At 36.9% G+C, this 22,639-nt stretch overlaps 1 protein-coding gene across 1 annotated transcript in view; it reads right to left on the bottom strand.

Moving 5' to 3' along the window:
• The window catches only part of ZNF484 (zinc finger protein 484), a 78,736-nt gene that overhangs the window by 3,073 nt on the left and 53,024 nt on the right, over positions 1 to 22,639 (bottom strand). Inside the window, exon 6 of the mRNA XM_012782964.3 lies at positions 14,967 to 15,062. Within this exon, the coding sequence (XP_012638418.2) occupies positions 14,967 to 15,062 (96 nt within the window). The remainder of the gene's footprint in view (positions 1 to 14,966; positions 15,063 to 22,639) is intronic.

Here is a 22,639-nt window from a genome sequence, read left to right as displayed (position 1 = left end):
TGAAGTTTTATTCACAACAATGAATAACTTAGAATAGTCAAATTCATAGAGACAGAAAGTAGAATAGAGGTACCCAGGAGCTGTGGAAGGAGGAATGGAGAGTTATTGTTTAATGAGTCCAAAGTTTCTGTTTGGAATAATAAAAAAGTTCTAAAAATGGATAGTAGTGATTGTTACACACACTGTGAATATACTAATGTCACTGAACTGTACACTTACAAATGGATTAAATGGTAAATTTTGTGTTATGTGTATTTTACCACCACAATAAAAAGAATAATATAAAAATACAGATTCAATTATTATCAATATCACAATGATGTTTTCTGAGAAATAAAAAAATCCAGCCTAAAATTAATATGGAACCTCAAGGGACCACCAATAGCCAAAACAATCTTGAAAAAGAAGAAAAAAGTTGGAGTACTCATACTGCTTGATTTTGCAATTTACTACAAAGCTACAGTATTCAAAACAGGTTGGTTTCTCCTGAGGCCCCTCCCATTGGCTTGCAGACGGCCATCTTCTGTGTACTCATGTGACCACTTTTTTCTATGGGTGCACATCCATGGTTTCTCTGCCTCTTCTTATAAGTACACCATTCATATATTGGATTTGGATCCTACCCTTATGACCTCATGTAACTGTAAATGCCTCACTAAAGGCCCTATCTCCAAACAGTCACTTTGGGGATTAGGGCTTCAACATATGAATGTTGGGGGACACACAATTCAGTTCCCATATCAGTCACTATTTCCATCCAAAAGAAGAGGAGAACAAAGATCAATCTGTTTAAATGTTTCAGAAAAGGGAAGACATATAGTAACATAGTCATTTTTGTCTGTAGCAGTGGATGAATGAAATAAGAAGGCCACTTCTCAAAATCTGTGGCTTGTAATAGAGATTTGAATAACATCAGTTAAAGAATTAGAAGGAGAGATAGGAGGACTTTTTTGCATATCTGAACTAAGAAAATAAGTTCAAGAGTGTTTAGATGGCTCATAGAAGGGGGTAGGCTGTGAAATATTATTACAGAACTTGATTAGGCTACATTAAAGCATTAAAAATGTTGGAGAAAGAGGTAGCAAAGAAATAATAGTGATCAAATTGAGAGAAGAGATAGAGATTCAATATTACGTAATCTCTTTGGAAGATATGTAAAATCAAATCATTTTATTCTATTTGCTCTTACTGACAAATTTTTGGGAAAAATTCAGCAGCTTCACTTTTTTTGTCTTGTTTTTTTGTTTTTTGAGATAGGGTCTTACTCTGTGGCCTGGCGAGAGTGCAGTAGTGTCATCTACTGCAACCTCAAACTCCTGGGCTCGAGTGATCCTCCTGCCTCAGCCTCCCAAGTAGCTGGGACCACAGGTATGTAGTCCAGCCCATGCCCAGCTAATTTTTCAATTTTTTTTTTTTGTAGAAATGGAGTCTTGCTCTTGCTCAGGTTGTTCTTGAACTCCTAGCTTCAAGCAAAGTGCTAGGATTCTAGGTGTGAGCCAATGTGCCTGACCAGCAGCTTCATTTCTGATAATAAACTAGGATTCTTATTAAAGTGTGGTAAGGTAAACTTTAGATTTTGACATTATCTCCACACATGGACAGTGATACACTGAGCCATGATGCCCATACTCCTATATCAATCAATATTTTATGAATGAAAAACTTCCAATTTAAACATTTGAAACTTAGCACCACAATTTTCACCCTGACTGATCTTACACCAGAACATCTTTGAAATAGAGGCAGGCCTCTTTCTACTGCTGGATCATCACTGAGAAGAACAAATTATACTGAAGTGAATTCACTAAGCCTCCTGGTACATTATCAAAAATGCAAACAATTAGATAGCAATTGTTGCAGCAGGCTATTAGAAAAGGCTTCAATCATCAGTAATCATGCTACGGCAGACACCCATCGCCGATGAGGACATTACTGAGCTAAACTATTATTATCACATTGCCCTCTCATCCCTTGATTGCTGCCTCCTTTTGACCAGGCTGGGTCTCCCAGAATAAAAGAAACATCTTTCCTTCCCAGAAGTGAAAATACATTTAGTCACCCAGAAAAAGAAGTGACTGAATAAAAGTCATTTTATCCATGTCTGAAATTAATTTTTAAGTGTTTGAAAATGATTAAATATTTTATGTGTATTTTGATTTCTTATTGGCATGAAAGGAACAAAATTAACTCTCCCTTCTTGCCGAATCCCCGTCTTCCTTGAGGAGCCTTTCCCTCAGGTACTTAGGCAGAATGGGGACTCCACTTTCCAGAACCTGATTTGCAGTCACCAAACTCTTAGGGTTCTATTCTTTATGGACTTCCTGCCTTCTTCCCATGCTACTCTGTTGCAGGCTTGAAAGGGGCAGTTTCCCTGATGCCAAAGTTAATTATATTCTTTGGGTGCAGGGTCTTGCTTGAAATCATAAATCAGGAATATTCACGTTAAGTTGTTAAATTAAGTACCTATCAATGTTGGACCCCATGATGGGTATAGAGGACATGGATCTACCAGCAGACAGGATTCACTGACTCCAGTGGAGGAATCAATAAACACTGCCTTAGTTTGTTGCACTCTCTGGTCACTGGAAACTCTTACTGCCTCAGTAGATGTTAGGAGAATCTAAGGATCTTGGGTCTGACTTGTTTTTCATTTTCTCATTTTTAGCAAACTCATGGGGCATCAAGGTAAATGTATTTCCTAATTTCTTTTATTAATATTTCTTTATCTGCTAAAGTTTTTTGTGATACAAAGTAATTATTCTCTCTACTGCTACTAAGCAGCCCCAGTGACCAGAACTATTGCTGTCAGTGTGCTGTGAAAAACATTACTTATCAATCTGTGTATTTAGGAGAGAGGCCTCTTTTTTCCCACTAATTTATCCTGCTTTTTTGCATGATTTACTATCTCTATCTAGACAAATTTGAATTTTCCTATGGCAAGGGCCTTTACTATGGCTGTGGAAATAGCAATTTAAAAGGCTGACATCGCATTGCCATCTTAGAGCTTACATTCTTAATAAGAACAAAGAAACATGACACATATACACACAAATGCACATACATTAGATAGTGACAAGTGCTATTTTAAAAACCCTACTAAATAGGATAAAGAGTAGGGGATACTTTTTTGACAGTATGATGAACTATGCAAACTGAAAAACTTTGTAGAAAATTCTTACATACATAGGATCTATTGAAAGAGTCCTTTAAAACATATCATAGATTGAAAGAAGGAATGACATGAAAGCATACTATAGCTATTGGAAGCTCCAAGGGGTATCTACTAATCCTATTTTTTATGTCATGATAGCTACATATCTTTAGGGGAAAAGAGAAAAATCCTGGGGCTCACTTATGGCAAGTTGGTAGATAACAAAAACATAAAACTAAAAAACTCAAATGCTTATGCTTATCCTTAGGGAAAGAGGGCAGCAGAAAAAAATCCATCCTACACAGTAAGACAGAAATAACAATATAAGCTTTCACTTTGGTTCTAAGTGGAGGAAAGATATTTCCTTGAAGAATCAGTGGTCACAGGTAGGCCCTCATATGGGTTTAGGAACTGAATACACAGTATATGCAAGGTCTGAAAAACTACAATTCATGAATTTTAACTTAAAATGAACTCATTGCTAATGTCTTCAGGGCATGGTAGGAAAAAGTGCAAATCTTCTCTGAAAAAGACAAAAATATTGAATAAAGGCCTACTCATATTCATTACATTCTGGAGTTTTCTAACACGCAATAAGAGTCAAAAGGCTTTCCTATATTAATAAACAAGGTATTCTCCATTAATCCTCAATGCTTAATAATAATACAAGTCATAGTGATATTTTCAACTTTTCTTTAGAGACAGAGTCCTGCTCTGCCACCCAGGTTGGAGTGCAGTGGCATGATCATAGCTCATCACAGTGTCAAACTCCTGGGCTCAAGCAATCCTCCTGCCTCAGCCTCCAAAGTAGCTAGGACTATAGGCATGCACCACAATGCCTGGCTAATTTTTAATTTTTTTTTTTTTGTAGAGATGAGGTCTCACTATGTTGCCCAGGCTGGTCTCAAACTCTTAGCCTCAAGCGATTCTCCTCCTCTTTCAAAGTGCTGGGATTATAGGCATGAGCCACCACACCTGGCCATTATTTTCAACATTTATGGGAAACATACCAGACTATATACGGGTTAAAATATTTCATTCCTTCCAGTTCACAAATGAAACAGAGCAGGTAAGTTACCTACTCAGTGTTCTAGTAATAAGAGAGTTGTAGAACTAAGAAATGTAACATGGGTCAAAAAAGGTTTTTATTATATAAGAGTTCTCTCAAGTTTAATAAAGTGTAAGTTGTGATGGAAAGATTTCTACAAATATTTATTCAGAATAAATTTTCTAATGCTGAGTAAGGTATAAATATGAAGCAAATGGGACTTATAAGTACAGGATTTTCTAGTAAATTCATTAATGTTACATAACTGATGCATTACAAGTGAAAGCATCCCTATATCAATTTATGAATTTGCTGATGTTAAGTTGTGAATCCTAATAAAAGGTTTCTTTTTGTATTCCTAATGTTCACAGGTTTCTCTCCATTATGAATTATGTGATATTGAGCAGGTCTGATCCATGAATAACATCTTTTCCACATAGCTTATAAAAAGATTCCTTGGCAGTAGGTGAGTGCTGAATAAAGTGATCCCCACTTTCTCAATTTGTCTGTTCTAACCTGTATACAATCTCTTATGTTGTGTACATTGTTAAGTTGTGACTTAAAATTGGGCCTTCCCACATTGTTTACCTTCATAAGAGTTTTTTCCCTCCATTATGAATTCTGTGATGTTTATGTTTTGAGCTAAGACCAATGGCCTTCCCACATTTCTTACATTCATAATATTTATCACAAGTACACAAGTATGAATTTTCTGATGTTGAAGGTGTAAGCTCTAATAAAGGCTTTTCTAAATTACAGATACTCTTTACGGGATTATGTCCTGATAAGCCTGTTGTAAGTCAAGGAGCATACTGAATGTGTGTTGCTTTCATAGCATCATAAGGTTGAAAAATTGTATGCCAAACTATCATAAGCTGGGGACTGTCTGTTTATATTTATAGAGTTACTCAAAGTATGAATTATATACTTTAAAGCTGTGAGCCATCAAGGAAGACCTTTGTACCTTGCTTACTTTCATGGTTTTTTCCCCTCCAAGATGAATTCGCTGATGTTGAGTGAGTCTGGAACTCCAGATGAATGCCTTCCCACATTCCTTACATACATAGGGTTTCTCAACAGCATGAATTCTCTGATGTCGAGTAAGATGTGATTGTTGAATAAAGGCCTTCCCACATTCCTTACAATTATAGGGTTTTCACCACTATGAATTCTCTGATGTTGAACAAGGTGTGAACCATGACTAAGGCCTTCCCACAGTCCTTACACTCATAGGGCTTCTTACTAGTATGAGTTCTCTGATGCTGAGTAAGTTCTGAGCCACAACTAAAGGCCTTCTCACAATCCTTACATTCATAAGGCTTTTCACCAGTATGAACTCTTAGATATCAAATAGGTATGTTAGCTGAATAAAAGCCTTCCCACATTCCTTACATTTATAGGGTCTCTCACTAGAATGAATTTTCTGGTGTTGAGCAAGTTGTGAGGCATGTCTAAAAGTCTTCCCACATTCTTTTTATTCATAAAGCTTTTCTCTAGTGTGAATTCTCTGATGTTGAACAAGGTGTGAACCATGACTGAAGGTTTTCTCACAATCCTTACACTCATAGGGTTTCTCACCAGTATGGATTTTTGGTGCAAAGTAAGTTCTGAGCCACAACTAAAGGCCTTCTCACAGTCCTTATATTCATAAGGCTTCTCAGCAGTATGTATTCTTAGATGTCAAATAAGGTGTGACAGCTGAATAAAGGCCTTCCCACAGTCTCTACATTCATAGTGTTTCTCCCCAGTATGAATTTTTTATGTCTATTAAGCTATGAACCATGACTAAAAGCCTTCCCACATTCTGTACATTCATAAGGTTTCTCTCCAGTATGAATTCTCTGATGTCGAGTAAGTTGTGACTCACAGCTAAAAGCCTTCCTACATTCCTTACATGCATAAGGTCTCCTGTTAGTATGAATTATCTGAGACAGCTCTTGAGAAGTCTTATGAAAAGCCTTATGAATGTATGCTGCTGCTGGGTGCTGGTTAAAAGTAGACATTTTTTGAAAGGTGATTTTTCTTTGCCTGCAATATTCTTCTTCAGTTCTCTGTTGTCTTTCAGATAGGTTTCTGAAAGTGGATCCATCAAAGCTATGTTTTTAAATCTTTAATACCACTGAAATGATTCTTTTTCAAAAATGTTCTGTTTTGGAAATAACTCCTTAATATCACACAAACACTGAAAATCTGAAAAAGAAAAAAGTAATAAAAATGTACATATATATTCCATGAAAAAAAACTTCTGTGGCAGAAACTGGAGATAAGTGAAGCTAATGCTTAATAGAAGTAACAGCTGAAAACATTCTGAAATATTGAGGACTAGTATCCAGGGAGAGAAAACTAGAAAAAAATTTAAGGTGGTAAATAAGTCTACAATGAGTGGAGCATAAACAGAATCCCATGACTACTATATAGCATATTTGCAGAAATTTAAAGACTATTATAAGCTTGTGCTATAATGTCTTTGCGAGAAGAGAGGAGGATCACAGAGAGGGTTCCAGCAGTGACAATTAGAATTGGTTGGTGTGGAGAACAGGATACATCCCTAACAAGTTCCACATAGAAAATGCCCAGAACGCAATTAAGATAGGCTATATTTTCAAGTTCCATTACCTTTATGTCTCAGGCAAATTAAATAATGAATATGACCCTCAAACTCTAATATGATGAATATAAGAATAACTATTCTCATGGAATTATTATGAGAATTAAGATTAAAGATCTTTGGTATAACAGAAATGCTTAATAAGTAGTATCTATTATTAAATTTTGTAACTATGGAATAAGACTTTGGCAACTATGAGACCTATGCAATGAATATTATTTAAACACATCTCTCACATTACTACTCAATAAGTGGTAGTGGTTTTTAATCTTATTATTACAGCAGAATTGTGGAAAATATTAAAGGAATGGGGATTAAGGATGTTAAAATAGACTCCCCAGGGAGTAACACCAGCCAGTTAAGTGTAAATCATTTTATTATTCTCCTATTCCTATCCCCAATACATTGATATTATAACTTTTTCATAGTCCAGTATCTGTCTTGTTCTCATTTTTTCTTATTTATCTTTCATTGCTTGATCTAGCACTATAACTCTTAAATAAATCCCCAAAACTGGTTCAGCCCAACACCCTTTACATCTGAGTGACTGAACATAGCTGGTAAAACATACACCATGAAGATAAGAAGTCCCATTTAAGAAGTCCCATAAGAACACAAATATGAATCTTGGCCACAGCACTAATCAGCAATTTTATTATACATTTCCTTGATCAACTTAAATCAGTGAAGAAGTCACATAGGATATAAAGTTGCCTAATGAAATAGAAGAGAGCCCAGAAAGAGACCCAAGTTTTTACGAGATCTTACTGTGGTAGAGAACTGGACTTCTAAATGATGGAGGAAGAAGTTGGAATAGTTGAACAAACGATAATGAGAAATGGTCATTAAAAATTATTTCCTACTTCATATCATAAATAGAAGTAAACTGCAGATGGATTAAAATCTAACTATAAAACTAAATCTGTAAAATCTGTAAAACTTTTTAAGGCAAAGATCTGTGCCAAATCTTACAAATAAAAATGATACAATGTTACATGTACTCCCATTTTTAAATTTTGTTCCATTTTAAAAATGGGAGTTCATGTAACATTGTATTATTTTACTGCTGTAACTCAAGTTATACTGGAGGTTCTAGCCAACGTAATAAAATAAAAATTTTTAAAGAAAAGAGATAGCTTTTAATAGAAAAGCAGAATGGTAGGGAAAAGAGAAAGGGCAATGTTTTCTAAAAGAATAATAAAGGAGTGGACTTGTTCTATCAAGAATATACACACAGAAAGACACAATATTATACCCTTAATATACATAAATATATAAAGTTCCTAAAGTCATGATAATTCAGTGTTGAACTAGAACAGAAAAGTTAAGTGAAAACATAAGCTTGTTAAAGAATATACTGTATACAGTTTGATACTCTGTGTGTGTATACCAAAACAATACTGCCTATTTTCTGTGAGTAGTTATATATGATCCAATGAAACATCAAGAGATCTATAAAAGTACATATCAAAGATAACAATGATTCCTATGGGGAAGGTGGCAAAGTGGAGTTTATACAAAGTGGAGTTTATATTTATATCTACAATGATTTTAATGTATTACCGTACATTTTATATTGAAAATTGGTTTATACTTAAAGCACTCAAGAGTACTAATATTGAACAGTGCCTTTTGGTGTAGGCTGGTAGCACCTTTGCCAATACAATTCTTTAAACACTTTGTAGGCTTCCTATTTACTGATATAATTTTATTCCTTGCTCCAAAACTCACACCCATTAATATCAGTTATTCACAAGACATGTGTCTCTTTCCAGAACCATTTACTACTTTGAGTATTATTTTCATTGACCATGACTGTATGCTTCCCAGAAAACTTTTCAGGCTAGACTGCCACATTTCTTTCAGATATTTTAATAAGCATGTTTTACTAAAGCAACTTATAGCCACATCCTGGACTTAACCTTTATACTGAGCCCTTCTCTTTCTAATAGTGTTGTGGCTACATATTTAGCCTCACATATTTCATATATATATATATATATATATATATATATATAAAATTTTCCTTTAAAAGGGTTTAATTACATAAATTGTGCTACATTCATGCCTGGAATACCATGAATCCATTAAGATTGACCTAATTCTATGATTATTGCCATGAAAGTTTACAAGAAAACATTGTATATATGGTAGATTAATAGTAAAAATAGCTAAAACTCTCCACCAATTCTTTGCAATCTGACTTGGAAGCACTTTTCATGAAAGGCTAAGGCTATTTCTGCAACCCTTAAATCCAGGCTGCCCTTGAGACTTGCTTTGTCCAAAAGAAAGTAGCCCCTGTCATTTCTCAGTTTATACCTAATTCTCAAGGGATTCTGTGGTCTCCACTGTCTTTCTAAACCTGATTCTGCCATGACAAACCTGCGCTTGTCTGCTAGAGCATGAGAGACTGTGTGGGAACTGTAGTCAACTCAGATGTATTAGGTAAGGTCCGGACATGTGAGCAAGCCTGTCACCTCGGCCTGCTCCAGATCAGCAGAACTGATCAGACTTCCCCATACTCATTAGAAATAACAAAAAGCTTTTATTGCAAATCACTCAATTTTGTGATTGTTTGTTACATAAAAATAGCTAATAAAAAATCGTATCCAGAATGGGGTGCTGCTGAAACAAAACCTAAAACTGTAGCACTGACTTCAGGGCTGGATAGCAGCTGAGTCTGAAAAAAATCAACTGTACTTAACAAGGGCTTGGAAAATGGTGGCCCTGTCACGTGTGGTAGAACATTGGTACAACTATCACACACTAGTCTGGAATAAAAAAAAGAGCGTTCAATAAAGTTTTGAACTTGGATAAGATTTTTGCCGGTCAGGAAGTTTAAGATACCAGATGCTTGTTCCCAGCTTCACATGATAAGGAATTGTAAAATAGAAGCAGACATCTTGCAAATAAATGTAGAGGGCACATAGAGTGCTCAGGAATTGCTATGTTGGAAAATGAAGTTAGTTCTTATCTCCAGCCTCTCAAATCAGTAACATATCAAATTCATAAAACTACCAGAAAGACAAGATCTTGGTATAAAGATCAAATCAAGGTGTGGCTACAAGATGATTTATTAAGACTTCTGAAGTATTATAACAGTCTTAGTCATCCTTCTCAGCCAGACGAAAGGGATTTTTGAAAGCGTAAAGGCATGGTACCATGGGAACTTAATCCTCAAATCAATAAGTAGATTTAAAGAGAGGAGCATCTCTCAAAAATGACTGAAAATGGGTGTTGCTTTTAGAAGCAGGGCAGGAACTGTATCTAGTAAATGGAAAGCTCACAAAGTGTGTAAAGGATTTTTCTGGTAAAGGTGCTGCCAGCCTTAGACTAAAAGAGACTGAGATTATTCAAACTGTAAAAAAGTTCTCTGGGCTCCTAGTACAAGCAAGAAGCAGGTCAAGAAAGCTCAGCTGCTAACGTAGGCCATTTCTTCAAAAGTAGCCAACAAAGGTGAGGGAAAAGGAAAGTCGTCTCAGAGAGCAAATCCAAGAGCCTAGAGGCCAGAGCCAAGAACAGTGGAGACCAATGGGCTGGGAAGTACCCTCAGGGAGCAGGGCTGGAAGGCAATCAAGAAATATTCCTCACCACTGGATTGGGGTACTTGGCAACATTTGCCCAGAGAAAACTAAAAATTGCTTTGGAGCAGTGACTTATGTGGCTCCCAGTCCTCTTTTCCAATGGGCTTATTCACCATGGCTACCCAGCCTGTTTCACCACTGTGTGCTGTGTGTGCCAGGGATGGAGGCTGATAATTTGTCTTTAGCTCACAGGCATGGTACCTGGCAAGAAAAGCTGTATCTGAGGATCCAGTCTAGACCTACCGTAGACTACAAGATCCTGGATTTTGAGGTGGGTGCTATGATGAGAAGTTTGGAGACCCTGGGATGTGGTCAGTGGAGAGCCTGCATGCAGGGGGCATGTGGTCTTTGGGGCCAGAGGGTGGATTACAAAAGTGGCCCTAATTCTGCATCCTTCTTTGCAATGGGACTTTCTGCTCTTCCCATCAAGGCATGATGCCTATTTCCCACTTTTGGTCAAGAGAATCCATCACATCTGTCAAATGATAGAGCACAAGCTCCTAGAGGCCTTGTGGCCCCCACTGTCTCCTGAAATTTGCCTTAGCCATATAACAGCCCAGGCTGCCCGCTGGAAGAGGATAGACCAGCAAACCAAAGTCAACTCAGCCCAGCCTGGCCCAGATCAGCAGATTAGCTCAGCTGATCCTAGAATGGGGAAAGCAATAAATGGTGGTTGTCTTAGGTCATTAGGTTTTAAGGTCATCTATTGTGCAGTAAGAAAAATTGATAAAATAGTTATGTCATTTTGGTGGCAGGGTCTTACTCTGGCGCTCAGGATGGAGTGCTGTGGTACAATCATGGATCACACTCCTGGACTCAAGTGTTCCTCCTGCCTCGGCGTCTGAATAGCTGAAACTATGGGCACATGTCAAATGCCTGGCTAATTTCTTTTATTTTCTGTAGAGATAGGGTTTTGCTATGTTGCCCAGGCTGGTCTCAAACTCTTGGCCTCAAGTGATCCTCCCAACTCAGCCTCCAAAGTGCTGGGATTACAGGTGGGATCCAATACACCCAGCTGTTTCTTTAAAAAAGAACAAATATGGCCGGGCGCGGTGGCTCACGCCTGTAATCCTAGCACTTTGGGAGGCCGAGGCGGGCGGATCGCTCAAGGTCAGGAGTTCGAAACCAGCCTGAGCGAGACCCCGTCTCTACCAAAAATAGAAAGAAACTAATTGACCAACTAAAAATATATATACAAAAAATTAGCCGGGCATGGTGGTGCATGCCTGTAGTCCCAGCTACTCGGGAGGCTGAGGCAGTAGGATCGCTGAGCCCAGGAGATTGAGGTTGCTGTGAGCCAGGCTGACGCCACGGCACTCACTCTAGCCTGGGCAACAAAGTGAGACTCTGTCTCAAAAAAAAAAAAAAAAAAAAAAAAAAAAGAACAAATATTCCTTTTAATAGGTTGTTTCTAACTGGTAAGAATGCAAGTTCACTTTGATTTTTTACCTGGGGATTCTTTTTATTTTCTGAAATTTGTGGTGGTTTTTGTTTTAAATTTGAGACCAGTGAAAAGAAAAAACTGCTATCCCCACTCTGAACCCCCTGTAAAGGAAAAAATGCACTAACAAAATAAAATGCAGTAACTTATAAAATGTAGCAGAGGTACAAATCCAGTCAGACAGATTAATGGAATACCAAAAAATAAAAATAAAAAAATAAAAAGCTCTGAAATAGAAGCATAAAGAAAAGAATAATACATACTCAAAAAAACAATCCAAAACAATGAGTCAAGATGGAATTATTTAATAAAGTTGTGGTGTAGAGATTAAAATTTAGGAGGGAGGTAGTTGTATCATACCCAAGATATCTTTGGCATATTTTTAAAGTTACATATAAAACAACCAATTTACAGGAAAATTAGGGGGGGAAAGGTAAATCTTTGTGGATGTTTTAGAAGTCAGGAAACTTTTCAATAATGAAAGTAAGAAAAATTACAAGGAATTTGTCTACGTGAAAATTGGTACCCACCAAAAATAAAGCAAAGATTTTAATAGAAACCAAAAGACAAACTTGGAGCCACTATGACAATGCATAATTATGTTATTATATACATGGTCATAAAAAGAAAAGTATAAAGACATAAAAATGCAAAATACAGATAAAAAACATGATAATGCACAAAAGCAACCCACACACATGCAAAAGAAACTTGGAAAAATATCTTCACTATTAACAAATAGCTAAAAATTAAATCAATGTGGTATATTTTTTACCTGTTACATTTAGCACAGTTTAAATTAAAAATACCCCTGTCTTGGTGAGTCTAACCAGTACCCCCTATCCCTCTGTAGCATCCTTACTGATATTACCTGCTCCAAATGTCAGCCATCCTTTAGTATTCTGCTCTGTGCACTTGGACACTTATGAAGTTGTTCCCATATTTAACAAACTTGCAATACTTAAATTTATTTTAAGGTTCTATAATTCAGATATATATGAAATATTGGTATAACAAGAAAGAGTTATTTCTATGAAGATTAAATTGAATGGTTTAGGAAAGCTTGAAAAAAGCCAGGCACTTCAAAAAACAATAGTTAAATTATTTGAAAGCAAGATAATAGTAAAGACTACAGCAAAAACAACTGTAAAAGTTCTGCCTTCAGATTGTTCTATATATGTTTAAGTTCTCACTTCCTTTCAAAGAAACTGAAACTGAAATTTATAGATAATGCATTGTCACGGTTTATGCAAAAACAATGAAACAGAACTTCAGTCAATTTAATCCATACTCAAGTCCTCAGCCTGACATCAAAAGCGTGGTATATAAATGTACAATTATCAAGTTAAACTAAAATATTTAAATTATATATAACATTTTTTATGATTCTTCATTTCAAATGACTATTTATTTATTTATTTTTTAGAGATAGGGTCTCATTACGTTCCTCAGGCTAATTTTGAACTCCTGGGCTCAAAGGATCCTCCCACCTCAGCCTCCCAAGTAGCTGGGACTACAGGCATACACCACTGTGCTCAACTTCAAATGACTTTTTAACTGACAAACTACTGGTCTGAAATATGTTATTTAAGGTTAATGGGCATTTACCTTATACACTGTTAAGAATAAAGGTCAAAAGAGCTGTTTAACCCTTGGACCTAGGAATCCCGTATCTTAGAACTAACCCTTTCTGGGACAAGGCCCTCACTCCCCAGCTGCCCAGGGTGTTGGCAGCCAGTGACTCAGCTGAGTCCCCATCTGGGGCTTGTTCTTGGTAGAAGAATCTGCCTCGGCTGAGGTCACACCCCTCCCAGGAGCAGCTGCCTCCAGCGACTGCTCACTGTGGTACAAAGGCCTAACTCTCCTCCCTCGTTTGGGGCAACCTGAAGTGCCGTCCCAGCCCTGGAACTCCTTGCAGTCAGCTGTGGCCTCCGCTGTACCTGCACTGCAGTTCAAAGTGTCCTTCCTGCCTCGCTCCTGTACAGGCTGGACACTGACGGTACTACCTGGGAAACTTCCTGAATGCAAGACTCCATTTATTTCTCTATTTTTCAGGGAAACCAACCTAAGATGCTAATAGCATATAGAAAAAGCCATGCAAATAAAAGATGTGTGTGTATCAGAGTAAAAATTAGCCAGAAATTGCAAAACCAACAGAAGGGTACATATGATATATGTACTTCAATGTATGCCAAAATAAAAAAGGGCAGTGCTCTATGGAAGAAGAAAGACCAAAACTGTATAAATTCAATAATTAGAACAATATATGAAAACATGGATTGTATTTCTGGAACTAAAAAACTTTCCTTTTTTACAAAAAACATAAAATGTATCATCTTTTCCAGATATAAGAGGAAAAAGTCATTCCTCCTCAAATGACATATCAATCTGTCTTCTGCTCAAAAGCGAAAACTCACCGATGACTACCTTTCAACAGGGCCACTTTTTGATGGCCAGGCTCTGTATTCCATGAGGCTAAGCCTACAGCTTGTCCCCTAATCTCCCCATCAGAACTCCTTCCATCCATGCAGACATAAATCCCTTTTCCTGGTTGCTTCCGTATTTGCAACGTTAGTCCTGATTTTCATCTGAGCCTCCTATGAGATCATCTTCTGTGGCAGGCAATTGCTTATGAACCTGTTCTGGCTTTCTTATTAGATGACTCATTTCTTAATAATTTATCCACATTAATTCCCCCAAGACTTGATGTAAGTCTTAATAAATTAAACATCAATACATTTTGGATAAAGAGTGAATGAATAAATTATAAATTACTGAATAAAGGAAAAACTTCTCAAAACAGGAACAAGTCATTGAAGAGTAAAGAAAATATGGCTTTAAATATATATGTATTTTAGAATTCACAATATGACACAAGTGTAAACAACAGGGAGAAGCTGGGAAAGAATCAGTCTCAATGTACAGGTAAAAGAATACTGGTCATAGGGAAGGAGGACAACCGCCTACCACACTGGGAAGGGAGAAAAATAAGTTACTTTTCTCCCTATATCTCAGGCCTTCTCTCCCTCAGGCCTTCGTGCTTGGAGGGGCATGTCCCAACAAAACTGGCCAGGGGTTGCTGCTGTGGGGCTGCTGGCTGCCAAGCCTCCCTCTGCCGCTGAGCTCCCACTCACCTGGGCCAGGTCCTCCTGTCACGCCCCTGGTCACCAGCCACGGCGGCTTCTCTTGCTCCAGTAAGGAGATCACATCTGGATTAAAAATGACAAATCCTACATGCAAGAGAAGGAAAGAAATATGATCCAGATGTACATGTGGTAGAATTAAAATCCAGCTTTTGGTCACTAAAGAAGAGGGACAATCGAGGGAGTAACAAGAGGAAGCTGCGAAGGTTCTAAAGAACGGTGTGCAACAGAGATGCCTCCTCCACAGCCATGAAGTACAGATTGTTCCCTCCTCAGTAGCAGGGAGCAGAAACTCAGACAACCCACAGACCCACAAGGGTGAAGGGAGCACTACCGAAGGGGGGACACTAATGCTGAACCTGCGTGTAAACATCCTTACTGACGGAGAGCAGGCTGCTGCCGTTCTCCAGCGTCACGTCTCTGTACAGTCTCTCTGAGCATCCAGGCAGTCCCACTCCTCCTGAGAGAAGTCTATGGCCACAGCCCCGAATGACATCCACCTCTGAGAAAGGTCAACATATACATCATCAGTGAAATAAAAGACATGTTTTCAATATGGAAAGAAAGATGGAGAAAGGTGTTATAGAAAGTATCAGATGGGGCGAGAGGCATGAGCATGGGGGGACCCAAGGAGGGACCCCCCATCACTGTAGAAACAAGCCTCCTCCAGATGGAAGGGCTGGAAGTGAACAAATACTATCAATTGGAGTTTCCCAAACATATGGAAGAGCACAAAGCACACAGTTTCAAAGAATAAGAAAACAAACTCATGGCCTCCATCCATTCTATGTTATGTCTTAAATTATATTTCTACCTTTGAGGTACAATTTGTACATGATATAATAATTTCCTGGGGACTTTGTATCACTATTATATCAGAATATAAGATCATAAGCATTTTTCTTTGTCAAGATAAATATCTAATAAAGATTTTTATTGCCTGGTATATACAAGATAAATGACATATCTTATGGTTACAACTGACTTAACCATTCTTATGCTTTGTATTTAGACATTTAAAATTTCCCATTATTTCTTAAGGTCTTCACAGATATTTACCTAGTTATCCTATCATATCTACTTTAAAACTCCAGTGGAAGAGATCAAAGCTTTCTTATGTGCAGACCTACGTGGCCATTCATCAAGGCCTTATTCAAGGTTTGGTAAAGGGAGGCTTTAATATTTCTGTTGAGGGAACATGCCCCATCTTCATGGGCAAAAGCTGGGCAAATAAGAGGCATCCAATAATCTGCTGCTGACTGGGCATTCAAGGACATGCCTTTGGAGAGGAAAGGAGGCTCAGGGGAGGCACCAGGATGTGTGACCCAGCACTCACAACAATGGCAGATCTTGGAGCAGGTTCCAGGAAGACAGTCCAGTAGGTATTTCCAGGATAAACAATAAAAACATAGGACAATTCAACTCACATGAGCCATAGCTTTTAGCATTCTGTCTTCTGGGAGATTTTCTGAGATGGCAGAGCTGGATGGAAAAAAGAAGTCAAGCTTTCCTCAGAGTTGCCAAACTGATTGCCACAATGATGCCTTCTCCCTCCCTCACTGAGAGACTAGACACATCTCAGCTCCATCCCAAACCTGAAGGAACTCTGCTGTGCAGAAATGACACAATCATACTCAGGTGCTTTCATAAAACTCTGAATTCCAACTTCTCACAGGAGCCTTCTCTAATATCCAAGTTTCTAGACTTTCCTTTTTAACTTTGTTTAAAATCCCTCAGTGATTGTTTTGATATGTTACCTATAACCTGTAGTTTTGGAGATCATTTTATATTAGTATGTAAGAGCTACTTTATTTTTATTTGGGCTACTAAATATTTCTTCTTACAAAAGACCCACAATTTATTTAACTAGATGCCTTCAATCAATATTTAGATTATTTCCAAGTTATTGCTATTTATTTTACATTGTATCCCATGTGCACATATGTATCTGTATGACAAATATTTAAAAATAGAATTGCAGGGTCTGTGTATTTAAAATTTTGGCAAGAGAATTGCTAAACTGCCTACTAGAAAGGCTCTATTTTCATTTATTACTGCTGAGAGCTTTGTGTATTTTATTAACTGCTAATCCAGACCCACATTAAGGAAAGTTTTATGGTTTCATCTGGCAGAAGAAAATTATCCTAGTTGGAAGCATGGGAATGAAGAAGAACATAAAGGGTAAATAAGTATAAGAGTAAATTTAAATGAATACTAACTAGGCCAAAATATGTTTAAATACATGTAGAATTAAAATTCATTACCAAGAAATACTAGGGGTGTGGGGGAAGAGGAGAAAATGGACAGCAATTATTGTATTAAGCAATAATATATCAGGATGTATGTTGTAATCTATAAACACTAAAATGAACAAAAATGAATGGTAGAACAAACCAACAGAACGGAACAATGGAAAGATAAAATAAATAATTAATTCAAAATGAGGCAAAAGAGAACATAAAGCAGATGCACTAAAAACACATAATAGAATACATATAAACCCGACTATGTAAGTAATTATATTTACTGTAAACTTGATAATGCAAGCCAACAAAAGGCTAAAATTTCCACATTAAACTTAAAAACAAAACCCAACTACAAACTGTTTGTAAGAGGCATGCTTTAAATATAAGGATAGAGAAAGATTGATATTAAAAGGATAGAAAAATCCATAGCATGTAAATATTAACCCCCAAACATCAGGTTTAAATACAGTAATATCAAACAAAATAGACTGAATGTGTACTACTTAATCTTGCCTTAAATAGGAATATTTCACAATAATAAAGACATCAACCCAAATCACAAAATTGTAAATCTGTATGTACACAATAACGTAACTTTTTAAAATATATAATTCAAAAATTGACAAAAGTGAAAGAAAAAAGAGACAAAATGCAAAGATAGTGAGAGATTTAACACACCACTCTTCATAGCAAATAGAAAAAAAAACCAGTAAAGATTAAAAGCCTGACTGACATAAATAGTAAAATTGATCTAACTGACATATGCAGAACACTACAGTCAAATGACAGAATTCACATTCAAGTACAGTTGAGATATTTTCCTAACCTGGCCATATCCTGGGCTATAAAGAAAGGCTCTACAACTTTCAACAAGGAAATTGTTCAGAGTATATTCACAGAACATATGGAACAAAGCCTAAATTCATTAAGAAAAATCCCCAACTGCCTGGAAATTAAACAGTATACTTAAAAATATCCATACATAAAAGAAGAAATCAAAATTGAATTAAGAATATATTATGAATTGAAAAATAATGATGTATGACATACCAAAACTTGAGGGGTGTGCTGAAAAGAGTGCATAGAGAAAAATTTACAGCCTTAAAGAAAGGCAGCCTTAAAGAAAACATATAGCTTTCTTGGGGAAAAAAGGCTGAAAATAAAGTGTTCAAGTTCTCATATGAAGAAGCTAGAAAAGGAACAGTAAATCAAACCTAATGAAAATACCGTGTTTCCCCAAAAATAAGACAGGGTCTTATATTTATTTTTCCTCAAGAAGAGACCCTAGGGCTTATTTTCAGGGGATGTGTTATTTTTTTTAAGTACAGTACAACAATCTATATTTATTCAAATATAGTTAAGTCATCTTCTTCTGCAACATCATCATAACTCTCCAAACCCCAAATTCCATCCTGAATTTCTTGCGACTCTAGTTCCTTTAGAATCATTGGCCCCAGCCTCTCATGTCGAGCAATAGAGCTCTCACTGGGCAGATGAGAAGGGCTGCTCGTCTTCTTTATTGCTCCGGACGAAATGCATGGGTTGTGCAAATACACTGCGTAGCCACGCCCATCACTAGGTCTTGTCTTCGGAGTAGGGCTTCTATTACGCAAATGCTTAGAAATCCTGCTAGGGCTTATTTTATGGGTAGGTCTTATTTTTGGGGAAACACGGTAATAAGAAGAAAGATAAAGAAGGACAACAGTGAAATGGAAAGCAAAGATACAATACAGAGAAATCAACAAAATCCAAAGTTGCTCCTTTATAAATATTAATGACATTGATAAGTCCCTAATAAGGCCAACCAACAACAGTAAAAAAGAGAAACATGAATAATAATAATAGTAAGAATTTAAAAGGTGTGCCTTTGGATCCTACAAATATAAAAAAGTAAAGAATAGTATGAAAAACTTTAATACAATAAATATAAAAAAATTAGGTGAAATGTACAAGTTTCTCAATAAATATAACTTACCAAAACTGCATAAGAAGTAGAAAATATGAATAGTCTATTATGTATTACAGAAATCTGCCATTAAAAATTCCTGCAAAGAAAACCAAAGCCCAGACGATTTCAACAATGACTTCTTCCCAAACACTTAAGGAAGAAATGATATCAATCTTAAACTTTTTTTTAATGAAGTCTACATAACCTTGATATAAAAACCTGAGAAGGGGAAATTACAGATCAATCCCTCTCATGTTCCAAAATCCTAAATAAAATATCAGCAAATCAAAATCAGTAATATATAAAAAGAATAAGGCATCACACTCAAGTGGGGTTAATTTGAAGAATGTAAGGATAGTCTGACACTTGAAAATCAATCATCACCTCATTAATAGAAAAGAAGGGAAAATGACATGATCACCCTGATGCAGAAAAATCATTTGACAAAATTCGACACTTAATTGTGATTTTTAAAAAAATCTGAGCATATCAGAAATAAAAAAGAATGTCACCATTAATCTGATAAAGCATATCTTAAAGTGCTGCCTCAAAACTCATAATTAATGCTAAAATACTGAAAATATTTCCCTTATGATTTGGAAAAAGAAAAGACTTGCCACTTCTATTCAACTAGATTTCTGAGTTAGTGCAATACAGCAAGAACAAAAGACATAAGTACTGAAAAGGAAGAAGTTAATGTTATTCACAGATGACATACTTGTTTACATAAAATATCTAAAAGAATCCACAGATAAACTACTAAAATTGAGTAATTTTATCAAGGTTGCTGGCTATGGGGCAACTTAAAAAGAGTCACCTTGATTCCTATAAATCAAGAACAACCAAACAGAAAACAGCAAATTTTCAATGATGCTCCTTTCAACAATGTAAAATGCAACAAAATAGCTAGGAATAAATCAATTAAGACCCCCAGACTTAAAATGACAGAATATTACTGAAAAAATATATGGAGGTATAGAAACACCATGTTCCTAAATTAGAAGACTTAGAAGACTGTATTATTAGATGGCAATTCTCTCCAAAACTTTATAGATTCAATGCCATCCTAATTTTTAAATCCAGCAATTTTTTTGAGGAAATTGGCAAATTGGTTCTAAAATTCATGTAGACGTGCAAAAGGCCAAGAATAGCCAAGGCAATTTAAAAGAAAGAGAACAAAGTGTAGGGGACTGACATATATTTTCCTAGTATAAGAATTAAATTTAGTGAGTAATGTACATGTTCTGCCCAGAGCGTTTAAAAGCAATGTGCTCCAGACAAGGTCCTTGTGATAAACAAGGCTATTGCCTAGAGGCATAACAAAGACCTGAGTTGCAAATAAGCAAGAGCTGCTCTGCCCCATGGCATTGGGGGTCTGGAGACCACACGTTAAACACATTGTTCCTGTGATTGTTGCGTACACCCCATAAGATGGCTGGTTAGTCAATGATGGGTAAGACCTCTCAAGGGAGGGGCGACCTAAGCCAAGCACAGCCACTGGGGTTCAGCCAAAGATCTTAGGGGTCACCCTAAGAGAAGCTGGGGATGAGAAATGCCCCCTGTGGCTTGCCTTGCCCATCCTTGCTAATCTTGGTCCATGATCTATGCCTAGCACCGAGAGCGACCACCTAGAAACCTTGAGTCAGGGGATATTTGCTTCCCTAAGGCTACATATTCCGGAATTTATGGCCATTGCTGAAATGCCTGGGTGGTTACGTACAAGGAACTAACTTTAATCTTTTAGAGTATAAAAATAAAACTGACCTGGTTTATGACTACTCGAGTCAACCATCTGTACGTGTGTCCGCATTTTTCTTTGTGTTCTGCGTTTGTGTTTTGTGTTCTGTGTTCATCCTCTGTCCTGTAGATGGGCCACAACAAGTGGTGCAGTGAGCAGGGTCTGTGTCATTTCAGGGTGGAGGACTGGGCAGGTACCCCCTTGGCTACTGGTAAGTGGCATCCAACAGGGGACTCTCGGGGGAAAAATGGGAACCACGAGAGCACCCCTTTGGCTAATGGTCACCCAACAGGGGACTGTTGGAAAAAATGGGAAATACCCCCTCTGCCACAGAGCGGGAATACAGAAAGTTAATTCAGGGTTGTTAAACTCTGTGGGAGTGAAAGTAAAAGAAGGGACCCTAAAGCAGTTGTTTCCTTTAGTGCAGAAACATTGTTATTGGTTTCAATCTCAATTGCAAGTTCAGCTAAATTTATGTAGCTGGAAGCAAGTTGTTAAAGCCTTGTGTGTAGTTCATCAGCAAGGGGATATTATTAATTTAAAGATTTGGTCATGTAAAAAAAAATAGCCACCACTGCCGCCTCAGTTGCCGCTGCGTCTGCGTTTGGATCTCTGCCACTACTTCTCTAACATCTGGGCGTGCAGTGTAGTCGACAAGATCTCAGAGAAAACTCAGGATCGCCTAAGGAGCAGCGCAAACTTGGCACCAGGTACTGGCATGACCCTTTTAGGCCCCCCAACTCCGAGCTTCTCCTTTGTCAGGAACTGGTAAGTCCTCCTGAGATCCAGACCTCCCATTTTTGATTGATGGTCTTGGTTTATTCTGAGCTGGTTCCTTTCCTAGGAATTGTTGTTTGGGATCCTAATTTAGGTTTGGAGGTGCATTCTAAAAGGTCTTCTCCATTGTATTTTTATCCTAAAATTAATCTCAATTGGCTTTTCTTTAAGAAAAATAAGAAATCCTTTAAAAACGAGGAAAAACAAAGAAAATGACTGTTGGGTACCCCAGTTGGTTTGCGGTGCCTCTACTTGCAAGTATTTTTGTAAATAAAAAAAAATTCAAAGGCATGCCAGGTTTTCTAGGGCTCCAGAATTCTTGTGCACAAGTTTTTACAAAAGGACAAAATTACATCAAGGAAAATTCAGAGCTAAAATGGTCGACCTACCACTTATTAAAATGTCTCAAGCTTATTTCTCACTCTTCTTTTCTGGCTACTCTAAAATCTGCTAACTTTTTCTATTGATGTTAAGATAACTCATTATTTATGGTATTTATAATTGAAAGACTACCTAAAGGGGTAAAGGTTTTTTAAAAAATAAAATTGCTATAGAAACTGCTTTACCCAAAACTTTGAGCCACAGGCCTAGTTAGGTTACCAATCAGGGAAAGCAACTGAAGTTTGCCATGTAAATAAGTTCCAGTCTCATAAAAAAAAATTTTTTAGATTCAACTTTCTTTTACAGACTGGTGAGTTTGTGTTACCATTTCATGGCTAGAGTTCTAGTGTAAAATTTATTAGAGCTTTGTGTGTGTGTATGTGTGTGAGAGAGCATATATGTTTGGGTATGTTTTATGTCTGTCCATGTATTACTTGTTTGTGCTATATGGTTCCAGACTAGTTCAAAATTAAGGGAGCACTCATAAATTAAACCCAAATGCTTCACATGAATTTAGTAATCTTAGGTAAATAAGCTGTGTTATTATCAAAAAAATAAATAAATAAAAAGGTGT

This window comes from Microcebus murinus, chromosome 12 (assembly GCF_040939455.1).
Source record: "Microcebus murinus isolate Inina chromosome 12, M.murinus_Inina_mat1.0, whole genome shotgun sequence".
NCBI lineage: Eukaryota > Metazoa > Chordata > Mammalia > Primates > Cheirogaleidae > Microcebus > Microcebus murinus.
The sequence above is the reverse complement of the archived record's forward strand: the minus strand, read 5'-3'. Positions and strand labels throughout refer to the sequence as shown.